Source organism: Cygnus olor, chromosome 5 (assembly GCF_009769625.2).
Source record: "Cygnus olor isolate bCygOlo1 chromosome 5, bCygOlo1.pri.v2, whole genome shotgun sequence".
Classification (NCBI taxonomy): Eukaryota; Metazoa; Chordata; class Aves; order Anseriformes; family Anatidae; genus Cygnus; species Cygnus olor.
Genome location: NC_049173.1, coordinates 52,561,699 through 52,582,614, shown reverse-complemented (window position 1 = coordinate 52,582,614; position 20,916 = coordinate 52,561,699). Strand labels below are relative to the sequence as shown.

Genomic DNA, 20,916 nt, shown 5'->3' with positions numbered 1-20,916 from the left:
CAGTGCTGCGCTAAGTGCTATGTGTAAAAACTACTGAGTCTAAGAACAAAAGCAGAAAAAAGATCCAAGGCCTCAGGTAACATCCCAAGGGAGATGATTATATGCACATTTGTGAACGCAACACTGTCTTGCCCTAGATGACTTCAAGCTTTTCATTTAAATACTTTCCTAAAAGTTGTTCCATGAAAACATCTACAAATAGCACATCCAGGGACAAAGAAGTCCTGCAGTGCTGTGCGAGTACACCTTCAGCCATTATTTGATATACAAGATGTCCAAAGTGTACAGAAACTCCAAATGTTGATGTCAGCAGGGTAAAAAACGTGGCCAGCACAATTCAAAACATACATGAGATGTACTTGATAGTGCACGGTTTAGTGGGTGATACTGGTGGCAGAGAGATGGTTGGACCAGATGATCATGGAGGTCTTCTCCAACCGTTATGATTCCCTGAATATAACTGAACTATTCTGCTGATGGTAAGGGTCCGAAAGAAAGTAACGTGATTAATGGAAAAGGAAACCAGGATGACAAAGAACAACATTTTCAAAATGGGCCCAACGCAAAAGTACACTTCCATCTCATGATCCATTTTGCTGGTATAAAACAGCACAGGAGATGGGATATCCAGGATTGCTGCATCAAACTCCCTACCACTCTGCAGAACCACATGCTGACGTTCTTTTGTGAATTTATCAAGCTTCATTTTAAAAGAAATTTAGATTTCTACCTCGTTTGAAACCTCTCCAGAATATCTGTGGCCTGATAGTTAAAACTTTTATTGTAATTTCCAGCAAATCATGTTTATTATCCCTTTCACATGCGTTTTGTCTTAGCTTGCTTACACTGACCTTGAGCTCACATAGCTCTTTTCCTCCCATATATAAAAAAAAATACTGTGTAATTGTCAACTTTGGATCTTTCAGGAAATGGTCTCTCTATTCCTCTTAACATCCATGTAATCCTTTTCTGCATCTGTTCAATCCATCCGTTCGAAACAGTTTACCTGAACGTGGGTGATCAGCTGGGCTCCGGATAAGGTCTCACGAAAACCACACGCTTCAGCAATAATATCTTCTATAGGTAGTGGAAGTCCCTCCCATAATACATTCTAGGATACCACCTTATTTATTTATTTATTTATTCTCTCAGCCACATCATATTAGCAGTATGCTATCATTCTGCGGCTGACTACTACACCAACTACTAATTCACTGCCAAACTGATGAGCTCTTCTAGGAGAGATTGTGATTAGCTTCTATTTGCATCAGCAAATCCCATCAAATTCTATTAATCTTAGCCTTACTTCATCTTGTTGGTACATGGATATTCCAATCCCACTCTCTACTGATGCCATCTCCCAGCTGTGTGTCATAAAATTTTCTTACTGCACTTCGACTTCTGTACAAGTGTCACTAAGGAAAACACTACATAATTTCTGACACAGTCAGAAAAACCTCAAGATTGCAGCCTCCTTTCCATCAGTACATCCTCTTTCCATCTATTATCTCTCAATGCATTCCTAAGTTGCATTACAGTTTCATTAGTCCCAATTTTTTCCATTTTACAAATTTCCCCCCATGGTCCAATATCACTGTACATGACAATGAAACATATTAGATCTATTGTATTTTCTCTGTCGAGAAAATCCTAACATAAAATAACAAGTTATTCTGGCACAATCTGTTTTTCCTAAAAATATGTTGCATTTCATTGCGTTTTTCATTTATCTTTGTCTATTTCATCCTTCAAAACCTGTGGATTACGGCCATGAGATTAGAAAATAGGTATTACAAACTCTGTCCTTCCATTTGGCTTCCTCAAGTATTTCCCACCCTTTACATGTAGTTTCCACTATTTATGTGGTATTTAAAGTTAAATACTTTTAGAAAGAGAATATATTCTATTTGCTGCGCTCATGTAATTCCACTGTTACTGAAATAAGAAAACAGAACCCAGTAAAATTAATTTTGGAATGAAGAACTAGAAAGGCAATGGTTCTTTTCAATTGTGAATAGAGTAGGCTACACACTAAGAAGTTTAAAATATGTTACAACAGGTTATAGACACTGGTGTTTTCTTTTATGGTATTTTATTTTGCTCTGGAATTGCTGATTTTGAATCTCAAATCATCTTCAACAGTTTAACTCTGCAAGTCCGAACAACCAGGGTACATAAAGCAGGCACACAGACTCTTATCCCAAGAAAACACTTTCTTTTGGTAAGTAAAAGGACATTTGTTCTCCACTAGAACCATACCTTCCGTCAAAAAAACCCACATTTCTTTGCTGTCTTCCTACTGAGACTTACATCCATCCACATATACTTTAACAGCAATATTACAGATGGTGATTATTGGCAAAATATGATGTACTTTCTGACACAAATACAAAAACTTCTGTAGAGTTCCTCCCATACCTCCTCTCAGACCTGAACTATGACATGCGCGATAGAACACAAAATTATGATGTACTCCCATTTTTCAGGTCATCTCAACATCTCTTCTTTTGCACGTAATCGTTTACTAGTTAACTAATAATTTAGGCTTTCTTCCATGTTTCCAGAGGATTGCGATTACAATAAAATGAGATTGCCTAGCAAAAATCTTTCCTATGCCATTCCCATGAAGTGTTTAAACACGCTCAGCTTAAGTTCATTAAGCAGTATTAAGTTCAGTTAACTGCTGATGCATGCAACAGTATCTTTCAAGATTTGCCTTCTAGGAACAAAGGGAAAAAGTTAAAGTTCAAGTCCATTTAAGATTAGTTTTACATACTTTTATTTCTCTTCCATTCCCACATAAAAGAAGCTATCTCTAGCTAATGAATGGATTCCCTGAAAACATCAGAATGCTTAACGAGCACCTGATTTTGCCCTCTGGGCCTACTATTAGTAAAAAACAAACAAACGTGTAATATTTTCCCTCCTCTTCCTTCCTTGCCCGTCTGGCGCTCTGGTAAAACAGCCCTGCTGCCGAGTCCTGGGAGCTTTGCGGATCTGTCCCTCCAGAACTCCAAGGCGCTTCACCTCCTGCACGGAGCTTGCTTCTTCCCTCTCACACCGTTATTTTTGCTCAGCGTGGGCCCCCGCGGCTAGAACCTGCACACACGCACACCCCAACACACGCACATCCCTTCCCGAGCTCTGGGTGTCCCAGCACCCGGCCTCCCCTCGGGCTGGCGCACGCCGAGCAGACCCGGGCGGCCGAGCTCCGGAGCCGGGGCCGCTCCCCGCTCCCCGCTGGGGCAGGACCGGACCGGGCCGGGCAGCGCAGGCAGGAGGCGGCCAGCCCGGCCCGGCCCGGCCCGGCCCGGGGGAAGGCGCAGAGCCGCCACTGACCTGCGGGCGCCCAGCCCGGCCGTGCCGTGCCGCCGGGGACAAAAGCAGCGCTCCCGCAGCGGCTCCGGCCGGGAGCCGGGCAGGGGCAGACCCGGGCAGCCCATCCCCACGGCCCCGCCACCCTCCGGGCCCTGGCGGCCGCCATGTCGGGCGGGCGCGGCCTTGTTCCGCCCGCTCCCGGCATGCCGCGGCGCCTACAACTCCCAGCCGCCCCCCCCGGCCGCCCGCCGTTAACCCTCTGCGGCGCCGGGGGGGCTCCGCAGCCGCCGCCGGCCCCTCGCCGCCCGCCCCGGGCCCCTCTCTTCGCCCTGCGGCCTCCGCTGTCTTGTGGTGGAGCCGCCACCGGGCCCCCGCTGGGCCCCGGCTCCTCACGGCCGCCCCCGGCCCGGCCCGGCCCGGCCCGCGGTGCCTGCTCTTCACGGCCCGGCCCGGCCCGGCCCGGCCCAGGCGGCCGCCGGGTTCCTGTGCTCCCGCGGCGGAGCTGCCGGTCCCCGCTGCAGCTCCTGGCTACCGGCCGCGGGGCTGTGCGCTGCCCGCTGTCTGCCAGCTAAAAACAAGCTGCTGACAAGTCCTCTCAGACTTGGCGTGGGTTTTTTTCTTACTGCTATTACTTCAAAAGATAAATTCTAATAAGTAAATTAACTCAAAAATAGCCTTACGAGCCCCCAGAAACTTTGGGACGACGTTACCAGGAAATACTGTGTTGCCCTGCAGAGAAAGTAGTGTGAAAACTCTCACGCTACCACAGTTTGCCCTCTCCTGCTTCATATATACTCTTCATATAGATACCCAGTATACGTATTATTAACACATGGGGCACTTTTTCAACTCCTGTCTTAAAATAAGCAGCAAATTATGTGCATACAAATAACCTACTGTGAGCTAAAAAATAACCCACGCAGTCAGAATCCATTTCTAAAGTCACAAACTGAAGGGGGGGGATAATATAAGTTCATTCACAGTACAACCTCCTAGTAAAACTCACTGGGTTTCACCGGCCCCCCGCCGGAGCTGTGTATCTGCGCCCCGAGACCCCCCCAACAGACGCAGAGTTCGTGTCCTGTACGTCTATTTCATTTGTAATATTTTTTAAGAAAGCACCGTACAGCAAATACAAGTCAAATGGCTCTAATTTGTAGTGCTACAAACTGTAACATGCTCAGACGTGTAACTGCCTGACAGACTACACAGAAATCTGGCTTGTGCTCCAACCTCTCAAACAAATGCAAATATCCAGAAACATTCTGCTATTTCTCCAAAATTAAAACACTAAGTAAAACAAGCTTACTGCCAGGTTTTTCATACAAATACTTCTTTTTAAAACATAATTCAATACAAATTTATTATTTATTTTAGACCACAATCAACAGAGAGGAAAGAAATACATACACATTTTCCTTTAAAAAAAAAAAGTATCGATACTAAAAGCACATATATAGCTGCTTTTTTAAGTTTATTTTTTGGTATCCTGTCCCCTAAATCAGCCTTCAAGCCAATAGGTTTATCTAGAGAAAACACAATTGGAAAGCCTTTTTATGTTGTACTGTTTTTCAGACACTTACAGGAGATTTTTAAAGACAATTCACAGTCACGCTATTCCAAATGGCACAAACGTAATTATTTAAAATTTATTCCTTACTGTGGCAATTTTTACTTTGGTATATTTTTCAAAATTTCCTTGGAAAACACAATCAATTCCCATCCAGGTTAGCGCACCTACACTTTTCCCTCTTTCTCTACATTTTCTCTTCACTAATCAATCACAAACATTTTACAAGTATTCCACATATATATGACAAAGTCTTAAAAAGGACAATACCACAAGAGAAATGCTCAAAAACAAACTGAAGGTGTAAATGACCTCCTGCCATATTCCAGACGTACCTACAAAATCCCTGCTCTCTGGTACAGGATTATATATTCCATTATGAGTTCGGCCTTTTTATATTTTGTACTATTTTAACACCACAAATTTATAGATTTTTAAAATTGGCATGTTAAAAGGGCTTTATTTAAGGATTTCAATGAAAATAGTGTTATGTTTTGTCATATTACCATAATCCTTCTTTTTAAATCACTTAGAATTTCGGTATAACCTAATTAAGTAATTTTAAGTAAGTCTTAACCCAAATACATAGATCTAATAAAAATGTATTTTGCAAACAGGAAAAATGGACTTCTAAAATGGATTCCTCAGGTATGAACAAAAATGCTAAAACATTTTCTACCCACAAACTTTGAGATGGACTATTTCACAGCACTTGCATTAAAAAAGCTAAATACTTTTAAGAGAACAAATTTCACCAAATATCAAGCATAACGTTTCATTCCAATTGTATTTGTTTATTCATTTTATATTTAAAAGAAATCCTTCAATTTTCCTTTCCAAAAAGGAGGGAGAATATGGGAAGAAAAATACTGCAAAATCCTAACTCTCTATCTGAACGTATTGTTTATTTCAAAGTCCTTCTAACAACAATTTCTATTGTTCTTAAATATTGCATATTATTTTGGTAGTGGAAATATTATTATTTGAATTTTTGCCTTTTAAAAGGCTGCAGAACAACATTATAGATTTTAGAGATTTCAAGCCATTTTTAATCTCTCTCTTTTTTAAATGCTACAAACACCAATTTGGTAAATGGAATTTACATTTCTCTCTTGTCTAAATTATCAGAGTTAAATAAACAATCCAGACCAGAAAGAATAAGTTATGAACCGTAATACAACAGCACGTCCAACACTTTAACACAGCTCCTCTCTCTATTGGTGTATAATAAGCTCACACAAAGTATACAACCTCTTAGAAATATAGCCTCTTTCCTGATCAGAAAATTTTACTTAATGACTAATTTGACCTCAAGGAATTGCATATTATCAGAAAGCATCCTATCTATAGCTTTATGCCATTTACTGACTCTTGCTTAATTAACCAGCATGCTTTAAAAACAAGTATCTTTCCTTCAAATTAATCAAAACAGACTATTTTTAATTGCTACGACATCAAATATATTTGTGAACATAATAAAGCCACAAACAATTAGAAAGAACTATTTTTTTTAGCCCTGTCTTTGACCAACCACAAATTACAGCAACCACTTCAAATTTATTTGGTATTCTAATACAAGGTGAACTGAAACACACACCACAGCTAACAAATACATCTATCTTTCTATAACATCCTATTGTTTATATGTTTTAATGGGAAAATCCAGTACAACACGATCAGCACTGCTATTCTCATGTAACTGACCAGACCTCAGAAGGACTTCATATTTAGTGCCCTCCCTCACAACACTTTGCCTCCTCACCTCTCCCAAAATAAAACAAAAATCTTTGGCTTGTGCAAAATGTCACCGACAAACTACAAAACCGAAAAGGCCAAAGGGTCAGGTATTATTTAATCCTAACAGAAAAGTTATTTTCTTTCTATGTCAAAAGCAATGAGTAACAGCACGTTACCTGAGAACTGATGCTCATTTCCTTTGGACGGCTGTCTTTCTGTCCGAAGCAGGGGCTGTGCCACATGCCCTACAATGTAAGAGAAAATACATTAAAATTATTATACATTTAGGCCCATTTCTGATCATTCCAATTATCTGGCCGTCACCAGGCTTTGTATTTCTCATGCTGAAAATCATTTTAAAAACTCCTGTTATATTCTAACTAGGGCCATCAAAACTGTTTTTGATAAGCCAGGTACTCGTGTTAAAAATTATCCCCCTACATGTTCAACACAAGTTCGAGAATCTCCAAACCTGTTTTTGAGTTCTTAGAGGCCTGTAAACTGCTGCAAACTGCATCTCATTTGCATCATTTAATCTGTAAATTGCATGACCTTATAGTAAAAAAGAAAAAAATCACTTATTTCACATAAATTGAAATCTTTTTTTTTTAAAAGCAATTTATATGAGGGACAGAGTCCTGAGATACTCCTTCCCACAACAACTTTTCCCTCCCCTGTTTTAAAAGTTGAACACCTTCCCAGATAAATACAATGTTTGCTTTACCCATTTTTCTGGGATTTGTGTTATTGCGTACTTATTTGTTATAACACAGAATTTATACAGGCCTGCAGGTTTGAGACTTCTATCTCCTCCTTCACCTGTGAGGCAGCTGCCAGCTAAAATCACTGTCTATACACCATTTTCACGCCCTTTTTTTCCTCTGTGCCTTTTCAAACAAACTTCAGACAAAAAACAGTTAAGATAATGAGTACAAATTTACAGCATAGTAAATTTCCCAAAAAAGCCCTTGCTTCAATTTTGTCATTTAATAAACATTATCAATGAAAGCCATGGTCAGAAAACCTCAGTAGTGTAGTGTGTAGCATTTATGAGTAAACTGCTTTGCCTTTCTTTTTTTTTTTAAGGAAAAAAAAAAAGATCTGCCTATGTTGGAATCTTTTCTTCCATCATTTACGCTTCTCTTTCCGTATATTTTCCCCTCCTCATAGTGCTTAGATCCTTACAGACTGTTGCCACATGTATTTTTCCACCCTATTTCCTAGACATTGACAAAAGTTAACCAAGGAAGCATTTTGCACGAGGTTATCGTATCTAAACCTTTTCTTTCCTCCATTCTCTCTTTTTCTCCATGGCACTCTATGCTTTTTTTTTTTTTACCCTCTGCTGTTATTTGCTTGGCTTTTGCCCACTTTTCTGTATATTTGTCTCCTGCTGACCAGGCAGGAAGAACTGAATGTCTCTCTCTCCCATTTGCTACACTGTCTCACTTTTTTAGTATTTCACAGATTAAACATATTCTAGCGTCATTTTCATATGTTTTTAGAGCTACATTTTTTTTTCCTTCTCTAGGAACTTGCTGAACAGGCACCCATATTTTTGCAAAGCAAGGTGAGCCCTGTGCTGCTCTAGTACATGCTCCTATCAGCATACTTGTGTAAATGGCTCGGAAAACTGTGATGCAAGGCATGAAGAGGGAAAAGGGGGTGACATGTGGAGATGACCCTTAACATCATAAAGAAAAAAAGATTAAAAAAAAAAAAAGACATTTCTTATCAATCCTGACTTTTTAAAGAGATACCATCAAGGAAAACACCTATACTACAGAAGGAAAATCTTTACCTGGATCACTAGCAACACTTTTCTACACTAATAAAAGTAAGGAAATTTTTAAAATTCAAATTTACTGTTTAACATCACCTGTTCAGGATTTACTTTTCTGCATTTTACTCAGCCCGGGGAGTGAAAGGCGCCTGTTGGTTTCACTTTTGTTCTCAGCCAGTTTCACTTTCATTCACTGGCACAATCTTTTATATTTTTGGTTCAGCAATGTTAAAGACAGCATTTACATTTACAAACAATCCCCATTACACTTACAATATGTACAATTCATGTCTATCTTTTGTTCGGGACACTAAGAAAGCATAAATTGGGGGCCTAAAAGTAATGGGCAGCATCCTTCTAAAGGAGCAGCTTTCACCTGTCACATGTTAAGCTGAGGTCTGCTCCTTCTTTCTGAAATCAATAGGAAATGTGCCACTAATGTCCCTTACAGCAGGATCAGGCCCTGGGTCTGTAATTTGCAACAAAGAAATTCCACATGCAGACTAATATGTTGCTTATAAAACGCGATGCTTGCCTTTAATTATTTTCCTATTCAAACTCAAAGGGGGGGGGGGAACAGAACAGTTGCTGCATTTACCTTTCTGTCTGCTTTTAAATTAGCTAAATACCCTTCTTGACATGGGCCACATGAAATGAGAGGGCATCTATCGACTTTGGCTTGCATGGGTAGGGGGAACACCGTACCTCCCTGCTGCCAACTGCGGATAACTAACTCTGCCTCTTGTGCCAAGGGCAAGCTGCACAAAACACCCAAGCGCTACAGAAACACTACTGTCTTTCACCAGGACTCTGGTTAGTCAAAGTTTCCAAAACATACACTCGTTTAATCCTCATTTTGTCAGGACAAACCACAATGCTTTTAGAAACTACAGTTAGCCACAGCTGAGAAAAAAAAAAAATGGCTTCCCTTTATATTTTCAGAACAGGTATCTTCCCTTCTAAATTCCATTCCTGCTTTATGACAGACCCTAAAACGCATCCATAAACTCACACGGATGTACAGGTATGCACACACGCGTACAACGAAACCTTGCTCCAGCAACCCAGGCACTGCAATTTCTCTCTCTGTAGACATAGGGGTTCCTGAGACATTGGGACTTACTGGAAAAGACTGAAGGGTTTATACGGGTTGTGCAACATTCACTTTTCCAACTTCTTCCCCAGGAATTCTGTCCCACAAGCACATGCAGAAACTGTCATTAGCTGCTTATGGTAATTATTCTCCTGTTTACATGCCCAATGTTAAATCTTAAAAGCCTACGTATGCAATTCCCCTAAGAATACTCGTATCTCGGTTTTATTTACCTCGCTTTTTTATTGCACCATATCCCACACAAATGAAAGCGGGGAATCGCGCAGTGCTCACGCACCCCTCCACAAACACGTGCACGTTTTCCTGCCTCGACTGGCGCCATGCACTTAACATGTTATCACACCACGCACCCAGACACGCGTGGCTCCCACAGCAGTACGTAGCAAACACTCCCCTGCTCTCCCGCACTGGTGCCACTGTACAGAAGCAGAGTAAGCAAAGGATAACCCCCTCAAACGATTTCTCTCTGCCTTCCTCCACCACTCCTCTCCTTTCCCCAGCAGACATCTTTCATGCTTCCAAGGCCAATTCGACATGAGACTTGCACATACACTTAACTTTAAGCATAGAAATGCCCTTCCCGTGCTCAGCGGGGTTGTTCACTCACTCGGGTCACCCGTGCCGTAACGTGATCCTGTGCCACGCAGTGCAAGGCGACAGCGATGCCCTGGATCACGCAAAACTCAGTTTACCACAAGGCACGATGGCAACACTGAATGTCACTGAAGCACACACAACACGCTACCTGGATGTCCGAGTGTAGCCACCTTCCTTCCAAAGGGTGAAATTCATTCTTTCCTAAATGCAGTGTCTCAGACTTGTTTGTCCCTAATTTCCTAATGTGCGAGTGAGCTGCTGATGCAGTGCTCTGGTGGGAGGCAGCTATCACATGGAGTTTGCACCAGGCTTTCACCAGGGCTACGTCTCCCCCAGTCCTACAGTGGTCCTAGAAAAAAAAAGACTTCGCTACCACTATCTTTCACTGCGTTTGATTTTAGGAGGAAAGACCCCAAATTGTATCAATTTCTTTAAGAAACAATGAAGCTTAACTTAGAGGCCCTTGTGAAATCAGCAATTATCCATCAATTAATACTGGTGGACCATTACCAACGACAGAAAGAAGCACAGGAAATAAAATGGCATGTTTCAAAATGGTTCCTGTAAAGGAAGTGTTTCATAACTTAGGCTTGCTCTTAAAATGCAGCTCTTGGTGTGCTAGTAGAAATTAGTTCCTTCTGGAGAATTCTGTCCTGTATTTTGCCTGCTTTTCATATAAATATTTACTCTACATTTCATATGACTTTAACTAGATAATTTTAGCTGTGTGATTGCTCTTTATCTTCTGTCTCCTGATACTAAGGAGAAATGCCTCACAGCAAGCACTGTCAATGAACCCTTCCCAACACTGGGAGCGGGACAGAGGGGTCGAAGCCTAGAGAAGGAGCGTGGTCGTTCCTCCCCTGATGCTTTGTGTTACGCTAAGTCCTGAGTGCAGACGAGAGACCCGCGGGTGAGGTGTCCTGCCCCGCCACGCCAGCAGCTCCCTGGGCTCCTAATGCCCCGCTGCCCTCTCCTGAGCACAGAGATGGACGCCCCAGCAGCCTGCCTCTCCTCTCCTCCTTCCATCCACAGGCGAGGAAGGGAGCATTAGCAAATACTCATTAATGGATCTGTTTTGTAAGGCATCAGGCATAATAACCCCTGGTGCTATGTAACAGTCACATTCTTAATAATGATTGTAGCTGAGAGTGACTGTCACGACAGGTGGGTTAAACCAAGGCACGGAGATGTGAACAGGTCAAACAGCGCCTGTGACAGGTGTGCTGACTTTCCGCCCCATCCTCGCTCCAGCTCAGTCTCGAACACCCCAGACCTTGGCTGTCTTTACCTCTTCCCGGTCTCCGAAGCACTGTCCTGCTCCGGGCTCGGCAGGGTGTTCTCACCAGAGACACCACAACAGCAGCGAGGCCAGCTGCTGGGGACGGGTCAGAGGAGAGCATCCCCGTCCCTCTGAGGGCCTCACTTGTCACTGCGAGCCAACAGCATCCGCAAGGGGACAGACAGAGATACAGCGAGTATTACAGCACAGGTGCTATCCATGTCTTCTGACCCCTACTTTAACCAACCAACGTAACGCGCCCCCAGGGATTTCCAGTACAATCTTTTTCAACTTCCAGCTAAAGACCAGCCAACCCTGAACAACCCATCACGAGATCTGAAACAACAGACATACAACATAGGGGATTTTTTTTTTCCCTTAAATTGAAATTAAATATACCAACATCAAAATCTCTTATCACCCATGTCCTTTAACAAGGATAATTTCATTTGAAGAGGAACATGAGAGAAGACAGCTGTAACTTACATGATCATATGCACATTGCACCGTCGTGAAATGCATAGATCCCCTACCACCATGAGCAGAGCACCACTGCACCCTGGCTCAACAAACCTGGTTCTGCCACCTGCTGAATCTGTGCTGCTCGGAAATTCATTGGTACGCACAAAGGCAGGAACTTTACCTCTGTGTTCACAAGTATTTCATGAAATAGAGGCTCTAGAAGAACTTAAAGACACTCACAGTGTCAGAAAAAAAACAAGGTTCATCAGCAGTGGCTCTGTTTTTTTGGCATCAGGGGACTGGGATGCAGCTGCAAGTATCTGCCGTAGCCACTAGGCCGGCTACCTACCTTTGCTTGCTGTCAGCAAGTCAGTTCTTCAGGGGAAAGGGAGCGAGTTTCCAGGTAGTGATTACAGACAATCACTATCTTAGTAAAAACGAAGATTTCAAGAACATAACAACAAGAAAAAGGAATCAAAAAGGAGGTCTCAGATTAAGAAAGTTTGATAAATCCAGCACTAAGTAATGGACGTAATGAAACTGCGTACAGTAGGTCACAAAAAAGGAAGAACATATGCTTCCACCAACAAGAAAGGGAGCCACACCACACATCGTACTTAGTACCTGAGCCATGCAACCATCTGAGATAAAAGAAAGACAGTACTTATTTTTCCTACTGGTGGGCTGACTGACAGAAGACCCGACCAATTAACCTGATCAATGCTTCATTTAGCGATTACCTTTTCTATTTTTCTCCCCTTATATTCAGTATCATTCTAAAATTAAAAAGCAGGCCACGATCCTCATAGTCCAAAACCATTAGTCCTCCTGAATGACTTATTAGTGGAAGAAGAGAAAAGAACCACACGCCACTCATCTCAGCTGGGAGAAGTGCTCAGCATGTCGAAAAATCCCCAAGATTCTGATTGTCTCAAAATGTATCATGACCTTGGTACATGTCATTTATTTTGGCTTGTAAGGAGACAGCTGATGAGTTTGCTCTATTTCCCTCCACCTTTTTGAAAGGCTTCAGCTAGGAAAACAACTTATTGCCAAACAGCCCTTTGGTTTTCCTGTGTTTAGACCAATTCTGTACACTCCCAAGGTCCTTTCCCAGCTGTAGCTTGGGCGAGACGGTATTCCATCTCTCCTACAGCAAATTTGACAATAATATATTTTACTTTTTTTTTTTTTTTTTTTTTTTTTTTACATTGCAGGGCACCTAGGCAAATGGCCTCAATTCACCATATTAAATTAAACTGTTTGCAAAAGATAAAATACCTCTTATTTCTCCTGACCTCTTAAGAAGCTAGCATAACAAAATAACACCCTCTGATCAAAAATGGTTGGCTAGAAATTTTTTTGCTTCATATCATAATGAAGGTCAGAAACCATCCACTACCAGGATGACCAGAACATCCATTTTTACACTCACTCAGGAAGACCATCCAAAAATACACTGCATCTAGTCCCCAAGAATAAATATTCATGATTTGTAAACGGAGGTCTGTCCACCTAAACTTGGACAAACTGGTACAGCCTCCTCTTCCTGGACACCAAGTCTAGCCATTCCCAAATAGCAAAGCATATTTGTTACCACCGAGCAAGTGAAGAGCTTTCAAATAGTGCAGTACCAAGCATGACACAATTTAAATGAAATGAAACAAAATCCAATGGACTTCACAGAATCATAAATGATTTGGGTTGGAAGGGACCTTAATGATCATCTAATTCCAACCTCTCAAAGTACAGAACTTCTGTATAAAGAAAATGAAACATTCTGTTTACAGAACTATTCCAGGTGGGATTTGGATCTCTTGCTGAAAAAAAAAGGAGAGAGAGAGAGACAAAAGGGACAGAGAGAAAATAATAAATAAATAAATAGTGATCCATAAAATTACACCAGATCCTACAGATTTTTATGAAGAATGAGGTCTTGTCAATCTTTGCCATGGCAATATCTTACCATCCTATATGATTTTGTAGCTCCCCAATTTTAAATGAAGATTTCATGAAAAGGTTTCCATTATTTGTCTGAATACTGCAGGATTTCCGGCCATTGCTAATAGCAACCTAGTCTTCCCCAGCTACCCAGACATAGTTGGAACAATCAAGAATCAAGCACGTGCACAGAAGAAAAAGAGTTGGGCCTGGTATTTGTGCACACATTGTCACTCAATTATAGACCTATCTGTAAACAGGGGTTGTGGGTCCAACTTTTTACTCCTGATCAAAGCAGTATGAAGTGGCCACTTCCTGCATTAGGGTAAGATACTTCTGCTCTCTCAGTAAGGGTACTGAAGGTTGTCCTCCTGTGCTTCGTAAAGGGACCCAGCCAGCTGCCAGAGTACAAAGTCTAACAAAAGACAGGGTTCAAGCATATTAATTCAAACTTTGTTCTGTCACTCCTCCTTCATAACCTAAACAGAGGGCGCAGACTGTGAATCAACACAGCATAGCTAAGATTTCTTTCCCTTTTGACCTTCCAGAGCTTATCTCCCACTTATAGGCCACACAGCGGAAGAACAGTCCGACCCATGCTGCACCGTCATTGCACTTCTGTGTGCAACTGGTGAACTCTGGAAATTCCGGAGAGTGACGGTGGTATATGGGAAAAATTCTTAATTTCAATTACACTTGTAAAGTGAGGCACACACGGAGCCCTCATGGATGGCGAGTGAACCCATCAGCATCAACCTGCTTTTTACCTGTTGTTAGTTTACAGCAGCCATTAACACCTTCTAGCTCCATGTTACTTTCCATCTCATGTGGTAAGGAATGAACACCCCAGCAGCATGGTGACGTATCATCTATTTTATATGGAATCTGTTCAACATAAAAATAGTTTTTCTTTGGAAAAAAAAGTAGTAGATATCTATTCCTAAAGTTTCAGTTCCACTTAAGCACAGCAGAAAGAATAAAGTATAACCCTTAAGTACAGAACACAGTACACAGGAATATTGTGAAAAATACCACCTGATTAAAATCAACTGTACTGTGCACTAGAACGGAGCCAAGTAATTTTTGCAGAAGGAGGCCTGACCCAAAACATCCAGAGGACTGGGGTAGTTCAGACGACTACCATAGACCTGGAGCCGTCCACATCCCAGGGCTGGGCAGCTCGAGGGGTCCAGGCCCACCTCCAGCCCACGAAGCTCAGACGCTGCCTCCACCCCATCCCAACCTCACCAACAAACTCCCTTTCAGTGTGGAGTCAAACTGCAGCACCACCGGTCACTGCAACCACGTGAGCCAGGGATCACTGACAATCTTTTGGCTGGGTTTCGGTAGACCAGGCCGTCTTTAAATTTCACATCTTCACACCTATCATTTCATAAGAATTCAACTTTGAAATCGCCAGCAGTTATTTACAAAGAGTTCTGGTGTTAACTGACTTAAATGCAGATACCCTTGCATTCTGAACGCTCTCCTTTCAGCTCCCGTTAGATGCCCTTGTGCACCCGCGGCCAGCTCATTTCATATCCCTACATCATGAAATATAGATTTGCTACATTATTGTAATAGAACTGTGGTGAACATTATTTGAATGGTTGCTTTAAATCTTAAAAGCATGAGGCCTGGTTGTTTAAATAGCATTCTGATGCATGCAGCTACTATAAGAATAACAACCATTAAAACTAAGAGTTAATAACTAAAACCACAATTTGCAACCTCCGACCAATTAAATGGAAATTTTTTTCAGTGAAATAAATTTAATTAATGGTATATTTTAGGTTAAAAAATGCATACTAGTAGCAGCATGTCATTATTACCCCATGAATCTGTCTTACAGAAACACAGAATTTGATGCAAGTTGGGAAATTATACTAATCTGAGTCCTATTTTTCCCCTCTCCCAAATTAACCAGGGAGAAAAGGGGAGGGGGAAAGCTTAAAGTTAATCAAAGCTATAATAATTAATTCTCATCCTGACAGGTTGGACTTTTAGAGAACACAGACCAAGCAATTGGGTCTTCTTGTTTGAAATACGTTAACAATGAAAACAGCAGCAGGGCTTGTATTAGTAAATAGAATAGAAATCTAGATAGCTGTAGTATTAAAAAAAATACTAAAATTTAAACCTCTAATGTAGATATTTCTCTGGTTTTAAGATTACAGCCACAAATGCAGGCATTACTCTGGATACTACATTGCAAATCCTGCAGTACCTGCTTTGTCAAACCTGATATCATCAATGGGAATTTTGACTGCAGGACTTTGTCTTATATTTACAGTGTCCTACAGAAGAAATTCACATCAAATTATATAATAATGTCTTAAAGTAGTAATAATTTATAGCTGAATCTTCATCATTGGGAAATTTAAAATTAATGGATTACATTGAATCATCTTCAACATCTACCTTATTGTAATGTGAAATATAAAAAGCTTGAAAAACTTTTTTTCAGAACTTAAACCAAACTGGTAATATGTTTGACCCTTTCAGCAACTTTGGCATTATTTATAGAGAGAAAAAGGGTACAAAATTTGTTCAACAGGAGAACAAAACGTTTTCATAAAAGGTATTAGAGGTATGCATTTGTGAATTTATTCAGGAGAATTTACTATTCACCTCTAAAGCCATTCATTAATAAATAAATAATGCAGCATATTACTAATACATCAATTCTGTTTTCCATATTGGTCTTACACAATGGCTTACAGAACTCACTTTTCTAATTAATGAAATATTTAATAACACAATCATATTTAAGCTTATTAATAAACCTTTTAAAAGCACGTGATTTCATTGAAGCACATAAAATTAGCAAACTCAAATTTAAGGTAGCATTTCACTGGGAACTGTAATCAAAGAAGTTGGACTTCCGAACAAGTTCCTGACATTTTTATTTATGTCCTGCTACTACACACACACAGCTCTCTCCTGCTTCAGAGAGCTCTGCCTCTACCTACCCTCCATTTATTTTGCAAAGCCTAGTTTACTGTACTGATTATAGCAAAAATATGGCCAATAAACATATGCCCATTGATTTAAAAGTTAAGTAGAAACAATTATTTTCCTTGAAAAAAATTACTTTTGTGGTGTTCATATCTCCATTGCTCATACATATGCAGCTATTCTTTTTCAAGGTAAACCTTTAGGTTTACTTGGTACATGAAAACACACCATTTTTTTGGTAGTTTCATTTAAATATAAGGAGATGACCACTCTTTTGAAAAGCTCAATTCTGTGGTGGAATTAGCATCATGAGTTTTAATAGTATTCTTTGAATTTGAATACAGCAACAAAGTGAGAAAGCTCTTTTCCCCTCTTGAAAAATGTGCAGCATTTTAAAATATTTTGATTCAAGTTTGTTTTATTTTTTTTAGTTTGCAGTTTTCTTTTAAACTCTTTCCCTTACTTCAGAACTTTACTTTAAAACTTCAGTTGCATAAAGTTACCTGTTCACAATAGCTGTATATCTCTTTCTGTCACTAATTTCTTTCTATATCAAAACAAAATCAGTATTTATTATTTATTAAAATTTCAAAAACAACAGGGATATGGTGTTCGTTATTCTGGAAGCTATAAAAGAAAAAAAAAAAAACAAACAGTACCAGGTACTAGAAAAGACAGCTTCCAGACACATGATCAGTATGGGGCAGTTGACATACATTAGTTATTACAAGTGGTATTATTTGGATAAAACTTCATGCAGAATATTTATATGGTTCATTGTTCTGTTAAGTATGTCTCAGTTAAACTTACAAACAAGTAGGATCTAACCCCGACTGTTCAGTCAGTTTCGTGATATGAACTATCTATAAATAGAAATCTTTTATCGTAAGAAGGTTTATAAATAACCTATATATAATAGGCAAAAATATATCAAATGACATTTAAAGGTTTATAAACATTTTAAAAGTTTTTAAGGAAGATTTGAAATAGATTTTTTTAAATCTCAATTTATTTTCATCACCAACTGCTTAAAAGCCTTAAGAAAAAACAACCCCCCCACTAAGATTCAACAATGCAAATTAATGTTCCTAATAATTGTAACTGTACCTACATCCACGTTTTGTTAATTATTTTGTATAGTATTCGATTTGAGAAAGGACTGTATTCCAGCTGCAGTCAGTTATAAGTAAGACAATATTATAAACTTCAAAAAGCTTCTTACATAAATTAACTTGAAAAAAAAAGTTAAAATAATTTCCTATTAGTAATTTCAAAGTAAAATCTGCTTCAAGATAAGAAGTATTTGTGAATTAAGATCAAATTTACTGACTTTTTTTGTTTGTTTCTCTGTAGAAAAGTCAACAGCAATTTTTTCAAAAGAGGGAAAAAAAACATAAATTTTCTATAGAAATATATTCAGCAAGGATGAGTAATGGTTCTAATATTTTAGTCTTTGAACCACATGAATTAGTATGAACTATAGGAATCCATAGGATAGTAATAAACCCCAGACTGACTTCTGTTGATTCTGTTTGCTCTTATCAAAATATTTTCTCTTTATACAAATTGTAAGTTTTAATCTTACCAATACCCCTCTTTGAAGATTATCTCTCCCTATTTAAAACAATGTATGTACTAAACTACAAATTCAAACTGATAAATACAAATATTTTTTCATGTCTGAAAGATCAAATTTATATATTTATCAAAGTAAGTTCTTTCTTGATGCAAAAATTTCTCTCATTTATTTTCTACTGCTAATATAAAAATGTCAATACTTAAGTAACTAAGTTTTAGATTCAGCAGCTTTATCATTTCTGTTCTAATTGCTAAAACATATTTCTGTATTTGTTCTGCAAGGGCAGGGCTTTTTTTGTTTCAGCTCCTGTATATGTTAAATGGAAAATACAAAACATCTAAATTCTACAAACTACTGAAAAACAGTAGACAAATATGACTGAATTCTTTTATCAAATAATCAGCTGATAGCCTAATAATAGCATCCACCTAAAAGCTTTTTTTTTACAGTATTTGCTACTCCTGTTTATTTATATTTTAAACTAACATTTTTGTTACTTTGATTTTAAAGAAACAGTGAAGTTTTATTTTCAAGCAAAATTCTAAATAGTTAATAAATTATATTTAAAAAGCTGACATGAAATTCAGCTCCCTTTGAAGCCAAAGGGAATTTTACAGCAGATTTTAGGAGAGCAGGATCAGTCCACAGGAATCAAAAATCCAATTGTTTCCCAACTTTTACCTTATGAATTTGTTAACCATTGGGTATGCTTACTCTTTGGAAGTATGTGATAATTTATATATTTTTTATTCCTATTAGGAAATAAATCCAGCAAAAAGGAAAAAATAGTCAGTTGAGATTTTGGCTAAAGTATACAATATTCCCTCTTCAGCTTTTTCCTCTGTTTATTAAGGTATGAAATACCCCACCCTTGCTCTAAATAGATTTCACAAATACTTATATTTATATCTATATTAGATAACTGAGCTTACTTTGTTTTATATTTAGCTGCATACTGCGTAGTACTTTGGCTATTATGAGCCTAACTTCCCAGAATATAATACAAGAAAATATCTTCCCTGAAACTGATTTTTCAACTGGTTACCACTTAGTATAAATATTCACTTTAAACAAGCTGCCCACTGAAATTATCTGTCTGATGGCTGTAGTCCTATAGTGTTTTTCCTAGATTTTACTATACTTAAATTTTTAATTTCCCCCAAGTCTGAATTCTATATAAGTAAGATGACCTATCTCTTTCATAACCTTTCACAATATATAATATATACAAACAAAGGCTATATAGAGCTACTTCTGCACTTTTTTTCCCCAGACAAATGTAATTTTAGAAAGTAGATTTAAAGGTTGTAGGTATTTTGCCTAAGTTAACTCTAGGGGTCAAATGACATGCATAGAACTTCTCTTAATATCGAAAACATGGCTTTTATGATGATGTGAAAATAATGGTGGTAGGCAGTAGGTTATCAAAGCAGCTTTGAAAGCTTATATAGTAGCCTTTTCTGAATGTTCTGGCTACTTCTGGTTCTCCCTCATCTAAAAGAAAAAGCTGTTTTCCCAGGTAAATTTGTAAATTTTTGTTACAGATTCAATTATTTGCTTTCCTTTAAAAAATCAAGTATTTTGCAACATTCTGTTTATTTAGTTGAAAATTCAAGCTACTTGTCCAGGAGATTTTAATTTTTGTAGAACTGATTATAGCAGATTTCAAATGTCCGAGAGAAGAAACCCAAGCATAACTACAGCTAAAGACCTTTTTTGGTTACTTGTTTTTTAATTCATTTGAAATACCTAATGTTGTTTTACTACAACTGCATTTTGAAACATGCAGTTAAAGGTTTTAACTATTACTTTTGATTTACTGCTTTCAAAACTTGGCTGCAAGAGGCAGGTATTACAAGAGAAAAGGCTGCAGCATTATCAGTTGGAAGTTCTGCTGGGGCCATATTATGCTAACCTGTGCTCCGAGGAATAATCCTGACTCACATAAATGTTCCTATTGCACTCCTCGAGATTATTTTCATGACTATGCATGAATGTTCACTAGAGGTTGTAGGGTTTAGCCTCTAAATAGCCAGCGCAGCTTCCTTGCTTTTTTCAGTGAGGAGCGGAATGCATCTTTACTTCTGATGTTTACAGAAGCTATTTTACCATGACAAAGTAATTTTGAAAACCATTGTTTAGATTTAGCCCACAGGACTTCTAAACTCCTTCAGTAAGCAGTGCAGTTTAGCCTCGTGTAAAATGACTCTCAGCCCAACAAGGAAGCTCTGGTGCAGAGGAAGACCAGAGTATTCACTCGCCACCTGTCCCACGAGGTCTGGTGCACACTGTCCCTCGCAGGACCAGGAGCAGCGTCCCTAAGCAAAAGCAGGGCTAAAAGCTCTGGTTCCAATTTACAAACCTGTAGGTGTCAAACAGAGAGGGAAACGGAGATATGCAGAAGGTTACTCAGCATCGGGTCTTCTTTGTGCACGCTTGTGCTAGCACATAGCTGTAAAAAATTTGTGGTTCCAACTATTTTGCTTGTGACCTTGACGCCTCAGCTCTATACACTGTTATGTAGCACCCACCCCGCTAAAAAAAAAAAAAAAAAAAAAAAAAAAAAAAAAAAAAA

General features: G+C 39.2%; 1 protein-coding gene across 15 annotated transcripts in view; it reads right to left on the bottom strand.

Annotated features, from left to right (window-relative positions):
- Positions 1-20,916, bottom strand: part of LOC121071188 — a 94,110-nt gene that overhangs the window by 7,027 nt on the left and 66,167 nt on the right. For 9 of the 15 annotated variants that reach the window (XR_005820419.1, XR_005820429.1, XR_005820428.1 and 6 more), the window contains one exon: positions 6,802-6,870. Coding sequence is in view for 3 of the 15 variants with exons in the window: in XM_040559249.1 (XP_040415183.1) it covers positions 6,802-6,870 (69 nt within the window). In the remaining 12 variants the exon portion in view is untranslated. Of the gene's footprint in view, positions 1-3,339; positions 3,510-3,788; positions 4,845-6,801; positions 6,871-14,571; positions 14,690-14,952; positions 15,257-20,916 lie in introns of those variants that run through there. The other 6 variants (XR_005820424.1, XR_005820425.1, XR_005820431.1 and 3 more) reach the window with 6 other exon arrangements.